This window comes from Chrysemys picta, chromosome 8 (assembly GCF_011386835.1).
Source record: "Chrysemys picta bellii isolate R12L10 chromosome 8, ASM1138683v2, whole genome shotgun sequence".
Lineage (NCBI taxonomy): Eukaryota > Metazoa > Chordata > Testudines > Emydidae > Chrysemys > Chrysemys picta.
The window spans coordinates 86,190,727-86,205,992 of record NC_088798.1 but is presented as its reverse complement, the minus strand read 5'-3'; the positions used below and the strand labels follow the sequence as shown (position 1 = coordinate 86,205,992).

The following is a 15,266-nucleotide window of genomic DNA, read 5'->3' as shown; positions in this document are numbered from 1 at the left end:
AGAGTGCAAAAAATGTCTCTTTAGTGACATGTTGCAACCAAGGCTTTTGTATGCCTTGAGGAGGTTTTCCACCAACAACCTGTAGTTATCTGCCTTGTTGTTTCCAAGAAAATTTATTGCCACTAACTGGAAGGCTTTCCATGCCGTCTTTTCCTTGCCACGCAGTGCATGGTCAAATGCATCGTCTCAAAGAAGTTCACGAATCTGAGGACCAACAAAGACACCTTCCTTTATCTTAGCTTCACTTAACCTTGGAAATTTTCCACAGAGGTACTTGAAAGCTGCTTGTGTTTTGTCAATGGCCTTGACAAAGTTCTTCATCAGACCCAGCTTGATGTGTAAGGGTGGTAACAAAATCTTCCTTTCAGAGTAGCAGCTGTGTTAGTCTGTATCCGCAAAAAGAACAGGAGTACTTGTGGCACCTTAGAGACTAACAAATTCTCAAAATCTTCCTTGATTCAACAAGTGGTGGATGCTGAACACTTTTCCTCCCAGGCTCCAATGACTGTCGGAGTGGCCAATCTTTCTTGATGTAGTGGGAATCTCTTGCACGACTATCCCATTCGCAGAGAAAACAGCAGTACTTTGTGTATCCAGTCTGCAGACCAAGCAAGAGAGCAACAACCTTCAAATCACCACAAAGCTGCCACTGATGTTGGTCATAGTTTATGCACCTCAAAAGTTGTTTCATGTTTCATGTCATAGGTTTCCTTCATATGGACTGCATGACCAACTGGAATTGATGGCAAAACATTGCCATTATGCAGTAAAACAGCTTTAAGACTCGTCTTCTCTGAATCAATGAATAGTCTCCACTCATCTGGATCATGAACGATGTTGAGGGCTGCCATCACACCATCGATGCTGTTGCAGGCTACAAGATCACCTTCCATGAAGAAGAATGGGACAAGATCCTTTTGACGGTCACGGAACATGGAAACCCTAACATCACCTGCCAGGAGATTCCACTGCTGTAGTCTGGAGCCCAACAGCTCTGCCTTACTCTTGTGTAGTTCCAAATCCCTGACAAGGTCATTCAGTTCACCTTGTGTTATGAGGTGTGGTTCAGAGGAGGAGAAAATGTGGGAGAAAATGTGGGTCCTGTGACACTAATGGTTCAGGACCAGAAGTTTCATCCTCTTCCTCTTCCTCGTCTGACTCAAGTGAGAATGATTCTGGTGCATCAGGAACCGGCAGTCCTTCTCCGTGGGGTACTGGGCATATAGCTGATGGAATGTTTGGATAATGCACAGTCCAACTGGAGGCACCATGCAGAAGTAACAATTGCTGGTATGGCTCTCTCCAAATCATTGGCACTGCAAAAGGCATAGATTTCCTTTTCCTGTTCAACCGCTGGCGAAGATTTATTGCACAAGTGTTGCAGCATATATGTGGGGCCCACCTCTTGTCCTGATCTCCAATTTTGCAGCCAAAATAAAGGTGATAGGCTTTCTTAACCATAGTGGTTATACTGTGCTTTTGTGATGCAAAAGTCACTTTACCACAAACATAGCAGAAGTTATCTGCACTGTTCACACAAGTACGAGGCATCTCTGCTCACTTTGGCTAAACAGAAATGTGTCCCTTTGCAAAATCAAACACTGACAAATAAGAGAGCACGACCCTGTATGATTTCTGGAGCTGATATAGGGCATTTTGTTCAGCAGAGTAATGTAAGCTTCGTTATGATTGCATCATCCATGACTTCTAGGAATAACATGATACAATTCATATCATATATGATGCAATACCAGCTTCAGATTGCATCATTCATTGTTTTGCCTAAAAGGCAAGTACTGTCCAAACCCAGTCATAGATTTATTCCTAGATCCAGTCAAAGATGTATTTTAGTCATTTCTGGTTTAAATTGAGATCCCTTCCCTTTATAATTCACTTATCCTCCGCCATTCCCAAGTCAAGGGTCATATATACTGACCCAATAGCATATCTTGAAAACTAGAGCCAATCAACAATTTTAAGCATCATTTTTGTTCTCAGTGACCCAGAATTAGTAAAGTTTGACTACTTTTATTTCAGAAGCATTTTGGCTGTAGAGCAGTGTTACAAGTGATCCTTGATACTGCTGAAATCTTTACAGTGTAAAGAACACTTCATTTTCTATATGTCACAAAGCTTGGTCCTATATAAATATACAGCAGAGGGTCTCCCTAACTAGCTACTTATATAAACCATCACCACCAACTGTAGTGTGTGATCATTAATGGCTTTCATCTTCACAACACCACTGTGAGGTAAGGAAGTATTATCATTTTACAAATAGGCAACAGGGCCTGTGGCAGAGCCAGGGGTTGAGCAGTGAGCACCCCCCAGCACATTGGAAAGTTGGCACCTGTAACTCCAGCCCCAGAATCAGTGCCTATACAAGGAGCCACATATTAACTTCTGAAGAGCCACATATGGCTCCAGAGCCACAGGTTGGCCACCCCTGCCCTGGAGTGTCCCCAGTGTGTATAGCAAGTGCCAAATGAAAGGGAACTCACATTTCCATGGAAATAAATTGTTCATAGAGAGGAACATGGTGAAATCAAAGTGAGAATCCAAGGTATGTTTAAAGGGTGCTCAGTGGGTCAAGATCTTTACTAGTTTATTAACTTTTTGAGAGTTTCCTTATATACTTTTTGGGGGGGGTAGGGGAGAAATAAGAAATAAAAAAATAAGAAAATGTGTCCATGAAATGTACTATATAATATAATAATAATAATATAATTAATTAATAACAAAGTAATAATTTATATTTGCCTCAAGGAACAAACAAAGCCCCTGCCTCATAGCTCCCAGACAGTAGTACCACAATAGAAGACTGGATGTGGATGGCTGTATAGGGGGTCTCACACAGGGTAGGACCTGGGCAAGCTGGGGAAATATAGGTAACAGTATATTCTCCTGTCATTCCTCCCTTCCCCACCCTGTAAGTTGGAGCAAGGGGTGGGAGTCGGGGGCATGTTGCATAAAGTCCTATTGAATATGCTTTGCACAGGGACTTCACAGCAGTTATGCTACCTGGGTAGTTGAAGTTAATCTGCCCATCTTGTCAGGATGGATTCTGAGGTCTGGATTTTGTCCTAGAAGGCCTAAAAAAAAAAAAGGTATTGGCATGAGTTAGCCATGCCATTTCCTATTCTTATGAGTAAAAAGTGCTTGGAGCTGAGAGTGCTACAGGTTCTGGAGCTCTGGGCCAAAAGAGATCAGTCCTAAACTAGAATAAAATGTGGGGTTAATAATTAGTTACATACCAGTCCATCCATTCCAACATACTGGCTCAAGACCAGCAATTTCAGAGACAGAAGCAAGAAACCCTGCAGTGGACTGTTGTAATTTTATATAATATAAATACAATTTTCAACATTCATAGGGTCTACAATCTATGTATGTCCTTGGATGTGACTTTGGACTCTAATATTCTGATAAGTTATCTAGGCACATTGAAAACCGGTTTTCTGTTAGTTCTATCATGAACCAGTGTTTTGTATCCGTTCCTTCTCAGACTTTTTGGTCTTTGTTTTACCTCTTGTTCCTCTGCTGATTTTAGCCTCATTTAAAAAAAAAAAAGAAAAGAAAAAAAACTTTAAACATGAAAAGGGCTTCCTCTTAAAGGATGTTTCCTTTGAAATACAGCAGCTAATACATAGTGTAATCTCTACCATAGCATGGCAGAGAGATAACCCATTTTAGAAATTCCAGGGCTGTTAACAGCATATGTTAAAGTGAATCAATACAGAAATTCAAATTGACACACAAAAAAACCAAAGTGGCCAATTAGACTCACAGGAGATAAGAATCATTGATATTGCAATTGTATGGGTTTTGATTTTATAGCTCTCTTTAACCATGTATGTTTTAAATATTTAACTGTAACCTGTCCATTAAATGATATGAGAATTAGGGTAAAGTAATAAAAAAAGATCCTTAGCATTTTGCTCGGACTCCTCAGTATATACCAGATATATATTATATTAGTTTGTCAGTATTCTAATAGTAGTAAGGAGGTTTCTTTTGCTTTAGTTGATAAAGACTATAATAACAGTTATAGTCAATATGGTTAGTATGGGCAGTGAGGAATGGCTAGGATGGAGATATTTCTATTGGAAAAAGCACCAGTCCTGGAAAGGCTACCTCTAAATTCTTTCATGTTAGAGTTTCTTAGGGATTATTCTAGTGAAGATTAAGTACAAGTTTTTAATTTTAATATGCCTGTAAATTTTGTATTCAAAATGAACAACTAACTACGCTGACTTGAGCAAGAGTAAGTTTTGGTCGACCTTCCCTCCTACAGCTCTGCAAATGTACCTCAATATAGATTTACAATCCTCCCTGCTATTCTAGTCCGGGGCTTCTCTTTAACAGAGACTTCCACAAATTGGAATGGAGCCTTTGATGGGCCTGGGGCCAGCTTCTCCCACCAAATCTTTTGCACCAAGGATTTCCCAGTATAGGTGTGAGAAGCACTCTGAAGCACAACTGAGAGCATGAACACTTTGATCAGCAGAATACAGTGATTGGAAACATGCTGTAGTACTAGTGAGACAGGTGCTAGGATACATGGAGCACTATGCTAGGGATTTGCAGATTGGTCAATAAATCCAGCTGAAAGGAGAGCAGGTTGAGGGGAATAAGACAGTAGGGGAGGGAACACCTTGTGCGGTGTAGACAGTTGTTCCTCTTGAAGGTTGGAGTACATCATACATGTGGGACCATGGGGGATGTTTCCGTCCATAACATGGAAGTGAACAGGGTTCATTTAATAAAGAACAAGAGGAAATCAATCTCAGCGAGGTTTACACAGCTCTACAGAATATGTGTATGTGCCTGTGTCTAGAACACCTATCCAAACATGCTGAACACAACTCGGTATGTATATACCTAAGTAACGGATGGTAAATCTAAAGGGTTTTTTAAATGCTATTCTATGTATATCTTTGTTTTACAGGGGACTACGTAGTCATGTCAGTTTACTTTGACCTGAGCAGAAGAATGGGTTATTTCACTATTCAGACCTACATCCCCTGCACACTCATTGTAGTGCTGTCCTGGGTCTCTTTCTGGATTAACAAGGATGCAGTTCCAGCCAGAACCTCTCTGGGTGAGTTGCTGTGTCTTCCAGCATGTATGATATGATCTATGTATCTACCAGAGCTCCAGTATAGGGGATCATCTGGCTGCAAGTCTAGTATAGTTCCCTGTGCATCACATGCGAAAGAGTTCCATTTGTCACTTAGATGGAAACTGGAATTTATGTCACTTGTCAAGGTATAATGTGAGTCGAGCAATATTTGCATCTCTTTCCCATCCTCCTTTTACTATATTGAGTCCTGCAAAGGGACTGCATACTTCAAATAATTGCAGTGGAAGCCTGCACAGCGGTGAGTTTCAGGAGCACCTGGATTCCGTTATATACTCAAGACCTCGCATTTTTTGAAGAGCTAGTCAGAAATTCATCCTTTTTTTTGCCATAAAAATGTTGGGGAACATTTTTCTGATATTTGAGCAGCTTGGCTTTTACACAAAAACATGAATATAGTCAATGCCAAGGAAGAGTTAATGTGGCCAGTTATCCATGAAATACCATGAACAAAGGTACATGCATGGCACAGGGGTATGTCTCATGTGTGAAGTCTTGAGCTTTCTCTGCTGAGATGTCTCTAAGGGTGCTGCAAGATCTCCCATCACATCTGTACTAGCCATTATAGTGCATGTGTATTCAGGAAGAAAATGGATATTTACCCTCCTTTGTCTGCTTAATAAGAATATCCTTTAAAAAAAAAAGATCCGTTATAAGTGTGTTGGGCAGCATGTCATATAGTTTAACATTTTACAAGTCTGTATATCCCACTATTAATTTTTTTAAATGGTAGCAGAAGCAATGGACTATTGGAAAAAGATGTGATGTTCCCACTAGAAAAATTGATTCCATTCTTTTTGTTTTGATAGCTGCACAATAGCCTAACTCCCAGTTTCCTTGTATGAACATCTGGTTCAGTAAAGGACATCCATGCATGAGAGAAATTTATTGGCCTAAAGGATAAAACCTATTTTTATTATCTTGTTATCTGGACATTCTTTTCTCATATGTATATCTCAAAAGCACCAAAAATCAGCTGTTCTTTTACCTCTACTAAGAAGTGGTGGTGTTTAGTTATAAGATTTGTTTTTGTCTGTATCTAAAGAGTTATTGTTCACCATATTTTGGTATCTCAGTTGTTTGTATTTTAATTCCATACTTCCTTCTGTATGATTATGTGTTTTAATAGCTGACTGTTTATTATGTGACCTCTCCTGGCCCCCCTGCTCCCACAAAAAATATTCAGCTGTTGCCAAAGTTATTGTCTCTGAACATCACCCATCTTCAGACAGCCCTCTGCAGATGGCACACACAAGGCCTATATACCACATAAGACCTATTTTAAGATCTTAAATAGACTTTAAGGCTCTGATCCTGCAATTTATAATGCACAGCCAGCCTGCTCCATTGAATTCAGAAGGGTTCTGTGCACTTGCAGTGGTCTGTCTATGCTTTGTAAATTTCCCTCAGGGATGAACTTCATCGATGGGATTTACTTCACCTACAGAATGGGACATATCACCTTTGAAGGCAGGCATGTGAATATGTGCATTTCTGAAATGTACCTGGAATATTTCATGGTAGTTTTTATCACATGATTTTATACTAGTGATGGGCAAACTTCAAAAGGCCCAAGTCTGGGTTTCTTTCAAGTAAACACCCCAAAAATTCAAACCAGCCTTCTAAGAATCTCCAAACCTCTGGATCTGGCAAAAGTTAGGAGGGAAACTTCACAGGAACAGAGTCCTCTCAACTATAAATCAATTGAATTTTGAGATGTCATCAGAGTTCCTATCATATGTTGTCCCAAAAGTCTCAGATGCAATTAGTTACAATTAGCAATTTCTATATGAATTGGCTGATTGATAAACTAAGGGTAGGATAAATATAACTTGTTTATGAGAAACAGTTGATGGCACTAAAAATGCAAAGTAAAATTATGTGGCTAGATGATAAAATTAAGGCCACCCACTTTTCACTTTCAGAGACCTGGATTTGAGTTCTGATAAGTAAAAATATCTTTAGATTTGCCAACCTAATTTTCAGTTCTGCACAAAAACACAATACGGGTTAGCCAACACGATTGCAAAGTTCTTTCCAATGGAGACTCAGATCAGCAGAGTTTCTGTCATTTTGTATGTGGGTTTGGGGCTATTTCAACTGTGGGAAACCATCAGTGATGTTCACCTTCAACATTATACAGGAGAAGTCAACTCACATACATACAAGTTCAGTCTCTATTTGGTGATCAATGCTGGCTTTCAATTCTTGTGTGTGGATGAGCAGTTTTCTGTACTCAAAGTATATAGTTATTCATAATGTAAACTCAAAATATAAGAATGTAGGCAGGTGTGAAAGCTCAAGCCAACAATTATTTATTATTTTTTTATTATTATTAGGGGTTTTGTAATTAGGGAAAAATGGTAATTTCCCTTATCTCTCCTAAAATTTTGTTTGTATTTTCAATCCTTAAAAGCACAAATCTGGATTAAATTGTGGTTTTTTTTTTCTGTTAAATCTTTATGGGCCTGATCTAAAGCCCATCATAGTCTATGGGATTCTCTGGATGAGGCCCTATAGAAATTCTGATTTTGCATCCAAAACTTTAAAATTATAGGATAGTCCCACAGACAGTGGATTAGTTACAATTAAGGTGAATTGTCAGAATTATAGTGTGGATAGTGAGGTGCAAGTTTCCCCACATATTTGACTGCTATGAAGAACAGAGGGTAGCCGTGTTAGTCTGTATCTACAAAAACAACAACGAGTCTGGTGGCACCTTAAAGACTAACAGATTTATTTGGGCATAAGAAGTGAGGTTTTTACTCACGAAAGCTTATGCCCAAATAAATCTGTTAGTCTTTAAGGTGCCACCAGACTCCTTGTTGTTTATGAAGAACAGAGGCAAACCCCAATGAAATCAGTAGAAGTTTTTCCACTATCAATGGGCTTTGGATTGCATCCTTAATCCTTCATTTAATGAACATCAAACTCATTATATGAGATATTCATATGAGATGTTAAATATAGGTCTTGGCTTTTTGTTGACATTTAAGATTCTAGACCCCTTTTTTCACTTTTTTTTTTTCATAATCCTTCCTTGAGAGATTTTAGGCATTTCCACCTCTTGTCATAGCTGCAAATACTTTTCTTTGGGTATTTCAGCACTGCCCAGAAACTGAAAATGAAGGAAACTTATTTCAACAGTAAAGAACCTTCAAAAAGTTCAGTTCTAAGGAAGGACAAAGTTGTTGAGGATGATCTTTTTTTCTCAGTTGAGTTTGGCTACCTCTGCTGAAAAGTTATCTTTTTTCCTAATATTCTTCAGGTGCTATAGCATGCGAGTCCCATTGTAGGAAACAATGCATTGTAATTCGTATTTCCTGTGACTGCCTGGAGTCTCTCACTGAATACACAAGTCCCTCAGTGCTTAGCATGCTCCTTTTTAACACTCGCACTGTATGTCAGGACTCCAGGCCATCCTTCAAAACTAGTCAGCATGTGGCAAGTGACAGAATTACTTTGTCACCTCAAATAATAACATTTCTTTTGTTCAATTCTGTCTCCTTACCAGGTATTACAACTGTCCTGACAATGACCACCCTCAGTACAATTGCTCGTAAATCTCTTCCCAAGGTCTCTTATGTGACAGCAATGGATCTTTTCGTGTCAGTTTGTTTTATTTTTGTTTTTTCTGCACTGGTGGAGTATGGGACCCTGCACTACTTTGTCAGCAACAGAAAGCCAAGCAAGGATAAAGACAAAAAGAAGAAAAACCCAGTATGTATTGTTTTACTATCAAGACTAAAAACTTCCCTATATAAATCTCAATTATGTTTTCTGAGAGAGCATTTAAATCCTACTTTGTGTTTGTCTTTTTGTTATACTGTGCTATAGCTGTAAACCGTTCACAGACGTAAATGGGAATACGAACTCAGTCAGCCATGGGGAATGAATATATTACAGTTATCTGGGAGCCTAGAGATTGATTTCTTAGTGGCAGGCTCCATCTAACCAAAGTGTTCTGAAAGATACAACTATTACCCAAACTGTGCCTTCATGTTATGGTTAATAGAGTCACTGATATGAGAATCAATTTCTCTGTCTTAGCTCTGCCCATATCTTGTGACCTTATACAGTGACTTCCTGTTTGTACACTGAAATAATTATCTTTTCTTTACTGCACAAGACAGATTTAAAAATTCAGCTATTCTACTTTTTATTGCTGTCCCCATCTTGTTGCATAATTATCAAAACTTCTGGTCACAATGGGAATTTCCTCTGTTAGATTCATTCATGTAGGGAAAAATACCTGTTTATGTACCATTATTTCCTGGGGAATGACAAAGGCAAAGCGAAGAATACAGAGCACTTGAGTGTTGAATTTTTATTTTCAAAGCACAAAATGTATTTCTTGCAAATCCCTGTCTCTCTTTCCTTTCCATTCTTTCCTTGTTTTATTTTCCTTACTGTACCCTCTCTCCTGAATCCCTTTTTTTATTTCTTACCTCAGAATGTGATTCTATTAACACTTGTAGCGTTACCTGATAGCAGCAACAAATATATGATAACAGCCTTTAGAACAGCTGCAGTGAAGGCCATTGGAAATCCCCTGTTGTCAGTGCAGTATTTGCAGATTATTTGGTTTCAGTGAGGTTGGTACCTTACCCTTCTATGCTGAAGCAAAACTCTGTTCTTCTAGAGCAGGGGTCGGCAACCTTTCAGAAGTGGTGTGCCGTGTCTTTATTTATTCACTCTAATTTAAGGTTTTGTGTGCCAGTAATACATTTTAACATTTTTAGAAGGTCTCTTTCTATAAGTCTATAATATATAACTAAACTATTGTTGTATGTAAAGTAAATAAGGTTTTTAAAATGTTTAAGAAGCTTCATTTAAAATTAAATTAAAATGCCAAGCCCCCTTGGACCAGTGGCCAGGACCCAGGCAGTGTGAGTGCCACTGAAAATCAGCTCGCATGCCACCTTTGGCATGCATGCCATAGGTTGCCTACCCCTGTTCTAGAGCAACAGAATCTAAGTGTGTGGGGAAGAGAGGGAACCAAAAGAGACAAAATATAAAAAGAAAGAAAATGCATTTGAAGTTTCTCCTCTGCATTCCCTCTACACACACTCACAGTACGTGGAGTACACCAATGGAGATTTTCAAATGTACCTAAGAGACATTTTCAAATGTACCTAAGTCAATTGGACTTGAGCACCTAAATCCTTTAGGCACTTTTAGTGCATAGAAGAGCAAATACACAGGAGAGCAAATAAAGAATAACATATTTTGTCACTGAAATGCACAGTTTTATCTTATTGTAAATAATTTTGTTCTAACTTCATTCCTTAAAAGCTTGTCAATGATCTGCTGATATACCAAAAAGAACAAAACAAAACATTAATTTGTTTGTGCTGGATAAATAACCAAATGAAGAAGTCATGTAAACAGTAAAGGTTTGTGGGCACCTGGGGACATTTACAACTGTTTTTTACAGTCCAATAGAAGATTAGGTTTTCTTTCCTTAAATCAGAAGTAGGGATGGGCCTGATATTAAATCAAGGTTCAAAGAAACCCTGAACATTAGGGTGGAAAGTTGAAGGGCCAGTTTCTAGTAGCAGAGACTTTGGCCCCAAATGTAAATCCAAACTTTGCAGATAGCCCCTAATTGTAAAATGGGATGACCCAAATGACAGCTCTTAATTCCCCTGAACAATGAAAAGATTGAAACCAGGTTCTCTATTTTGTGGCTTTGTCCACTTTAATTACATGTTACCGAGATGAGAGAAATATTTTCTCATCCGTATTGTAACAGAGTTTCTTATTTAAAAGGCTGTCCCCCTTTCCTGTTTATAATTTATTTATTTTTTTACTTACTATATTTTTAAAAAGTGTCTTTAATTTATATTATTTTTGTCTCTTTCTTCCTCTTCTTTCTTTCTTTATTTTTAAAAATTCTGATTCTCTTTTCCTTCTACAAAACAAAAGCTTCTTCGGATGTTTTCCTTCAAGGTATAAAGTTTTTGGAATGGAAATTTACTGCATGCGACTGCTGAAATTAACTAGTAGAGCTTAAATGAGATTATTCCTTTTTAATTAGACATTTAAGCATTCTACTCAGGGCAACATCCTAAATAAGTAGAATGGCTACAGATTTTTAAACAAATTTGTAGAGTTGATTCAGCAGCCCGAACCCTAACTCACTTACGGTTTTGAACTTGAAGTTCAAGAGAGCCCAACATTTTTGGATCACATGAGTTAAGAGAGCCTAATGTGTTTAAAGCATCTGTATTGCTCTCTTTATCAATTACCCATGGGATCCAATACCACCAGCCTCACTAAGCATCAGTAATGCACCCTTTTAGAACTCAACTCTGACCCCCTTTAACTTTTATGATCTAATTTAAATAAACAAAACCAAAATCTCTTCTAATGATGAGCTGTTCAAAATTCACTGCCATCATTAATTACCCCTATGGTGTTCTTATGCCTAATGTCAGAGTTTTGAAAGGGTTTTAAATGCATACATTTTCTAATACTGTCACTGGATCCACATGCTGTTGTTATCCAAAATGGCAAATATAGATAGCTGTATACTACATCTGACTCTGATCTTCATTCAGAAATGCAGAGATTGAGTTCCAGGGGAAAAAAATTAAGAAGGTCTAAGCTGAAGCGAATAGAATTGACATATTCTGTGGAAATTGACCTGTCGTAATTTTCTAGAATCATATACAAAAAATGGCCAGGTGTCAGCCAAAAGTTTGGATGGCATGCGTTATGCAATGCTATATTCACCAATTGCTCAAAATAGTTGAAAATGCCTAATTAATTCAACTTATAGCAAATGTACATACATGTACAGCTACTGTATACAGTGTTGGACATGTAGAGACATCTAGATGGTGAACAATGGTAGATGATGAGCTGTATGGATTAATAAAAGCAAACTATTGGAGACTGTTCAAACCTCTTGATTCAGAAGAACCAGTTAACATTCTCTTCACTCTTTTAAGCAAATTACAGATATTTGCCAATGCCTAACCATGGACACACTTTTATTAAAGAAAATCCTGCATTTCCAATTGATTACTGCAATTCCTTTCATGTGCAACACCAATAATTGTCTTCATATATCATGCAACTACTTAAAATATAAAAGGCAAAAGCAATCCAAATTGCCATTAACTTGCATTCCTGAATGTTTCCTTTAACCTCTAAAGTTTAATTTATTTGGCACTAAACCTACCTACTCATATTTATTAATATGTAATATTAATCTGCATTGCTTATCTCAGAATTTAAGCTATATATATGCAAATATTCTTTTAATAATTTAAAATTAAGGATTTACTATTAAAGCTCCTTATACTTTAGCAAGTCCCTATTTATCCCTATTTACCCCTATTTGCATAGACTGACCATTAGTCTAAATCAAGTTTGTTACGAAGATTGTAACCACCTCTTTCTTCCTGCTCCCACATTTTGTCCCTCATTCATCACAGGCACCTACAATTGATATCCGACCAAGATCAGCTACTATTCAAATGAACAATGCCACACACCTCCAAGAAAGGGATGAAGAGTATGGGTATGAGTGTCTCGATGGCAAGGACTGTGCCAGCTTTTTCTGCTGCTTTGAGGATTGCCGAACAGGGGCGTGGCGGCATGGAAGAATACACATCCGCGTTGCCAAAATGGACTCCTATGCCCGCATCTTCTTTCCAACTGCCTTCTGTTTGTTTAACCTGGTGTACTGGGTATCCTACCTTTACCTTTAAAATCAGAAAGGAAATAGGTGATATGAGCCTTACTCACTGAATTTCTTAGAGAGATGGTTTCCTTTTGAAGTCCACTTAAAGTATTTATGACACGCTTTATAGTGGTCTGAATTCTCTAGTGCCATAACCCAGTAAATATCAACCATATCATATTGTTCATCTAAAACTATCATATAATTATTGTGATTTAAATGATTCCATTCAATATGTTTAAGTGATTTGAAACAAAAAATAAAACAGGTAACATGCAGCTCTCCCAGCTGGAATAGAAATAAATAGAGGAGTATTGGGGAAAAGGGAGGGAAACATGCCAACTTTCAGTAATGATTGGATATTGTCATTTCAATCATGAGTGACTGAGGCTAGAATTTCAAGGTAAAGTATTGTACAGTTTGTTAGCATCTACTATAAATATGCTATATCTTTGTCCTCTGTGGGCTTTTCTTTTTGGAAGAGTCATCTTTCACCTTTCACTTCAAATAAATGTTACTAGACTAGCAAAGTAACTTTCCCTCTCAAATAAAAATAGACATTTCACTATGCCATCCTTCCCTCTCAAATAAAAATAGACATTTCACTATGCCATCCTTTTAAGAACACATGTACAATGGTGTAAATATTTCAATACCTTGTAGTACTTAAAGTCTCTAGTGCATGCATCTCTTTTGGCCAAAATAAATGAAGCAAAGGTACCATAAAGTATTGTCTTTTATTTTGTGTCTCTGGCTGTGCTATTGTAACTGAAATGTGGATATTTTTTTTTCCCCTGGAAGAATTGCCCCTTTCCCTCATGCATGGAAGATTCAAGCAGACAAAAACACTTTCATGTAAGACTTTAGAGAAGCCTTAAGGATTGAAACAAATAACACGTAGACAGAACAATCTGTATGACCAATAGAATACTTAGTTTATTAAGTAACTGTATATGTTTGCTGCTGTTTTAGCCCTCATTTTCCAATGATAACATTGTTATGTCTCAGCTGAATTTACAATTATTATACATTGCAAGATCATCTGTGGTCTTTTAATACATATGTTTTTAGTGAATCTTTTCCCATATTGAGCCTGAACTTTGATTATTCTTCTCACACAGGGTGTTTCGGGGAAATAGATTGTAAGCCTCTTGGAGCAGACACCATCTTTTTGTTGTGTGTTTGCACAACACTTAACACACTGGAGTCCTGGCCCATGAGTAGAGCACCTAAGTGCTACAGTAATACAAATATACTAATAAATAAATAATAATAGTAATAATACACAATCAATTTGAATTAATCAGAAGGATTAGAAACAACTTTGATTCTTACCAATCCCAACAAAAATTTATTTTCTAGGCAAACTTCAGGTTCATTTTGTTTCATTATACTTTGCACTATATATACACCTATCATTCATCACCCATTCATGTTTCTGAACAGCAATATTAGTCAGTGCTGCTTTTTGCTCTGTGCGTACCTTTCCAAAAATACAGACTCTAACCCCGTCTAGCACACAATTTACAGGTAATCTTGAAACAATAAAAGGAAATGAAGAGTGTCTTTGCTAATAAATCATATGTGCATAGCTTATGTGTATTAAAAACTATTTAACCCACCTGGGTGAATCTTGAAACTCATTTAGCCAGTGGTTTTCAGAACCTGTATGATGCTCAATTATGCAACATTAAGCACATGTAAATATTACTGACTTTTTTTTTTATTGTCAAAGATGTAAAATGTCAACTCTAGAAAAATGGGTTTGGAGTTTGCAATGAGAGATGTATATGTATGTTATTACACAATTACTAATAGATTATATGGAGACATAAGGACAGTTTTCCACTGTTTGTATAGTTTTGGAAATAAACATGTATAGAAAGGTATAATTAATTCTTGATCATCAATTGTTCCTTGCCCAATGTATTTGACAACCTTTTAATAAAGGAACTGCACACACTAGTGGACTTTTTCAATAAAATTGCTGCACTCCACTCTACAGTATCCTTGTGGTTACTTTGTTAAAAGTAGCTTAAAGCATATTAGAACAGTATTACAGTTTGCTCTTGAGAAGGCTTTATTTTTAAACTGGTTAGATTGTGAAATAATAATGATTTAGCCCCCAATCCGGAAAGCATTTATACATGTGCTTAACTTTAAGCATGTGAATAGGCTCTTTGACTTCAAAATGAGAAAATGAGCTTTTGAAGAAGTGTTTGCAGGATCAAGGCCTTAAAGTAGATCACCGCTTTAGGTTCACCCCACTCTTAAAAACCAATGGAATGGATGTATTGGTCTAAAAAAGGATACTAGTTTGATTCTCCATCTGAAAGTATGACTACACAAGGTGCATGGCAGGAGCAAATCAGGCCAAATATTGACCAAAATAAAACTATTATGATTTAGGATTTACTATACCAGAACAGATCA

The 15,266-nt window shown here is 37.4% G+C and overlaps 1 protein-coding gene across 2 annotated transcripts in view; it reads left to right on the top strand.

The window, feature by feature from the left end:
* The window catches only part of GABRG2 (gamma-aminobutyric acid type A receptor subunit gamma2), a 95,178-nt gene extending 80,348 nt beyond the window's left edge, over positions 1–14,830 (top strand). Inside the window, exons 7-10 of one of the 2 annotated variants that reach the window (XM_005297981.5) lie at positions 4,949–5,101; positions 8,655–8,860; positions 11,069–11,092; positions 12,586–14,830. In XM_005297981.5, the coding sequence (XP_005298038.1) occupies positions 4,949–5,101; positions 8,655–8,860; positions 11,069–11,092; positions 12,586–12,861 (659 nt within the window). In that variant the 3' untranslated portion in view covers positions 12,862–14,830. The remainder of the gene's footprint in view (positions 1–4,948; positions 5,102–8,654; positions 8,861–11,068; positions 11,093–12,585) is intronic. The other variant, XM_005297982.5, reaches the window with a different exon arrangement.
* Positions 14,831–15,266: the final 436 nt, after the last annotated feature.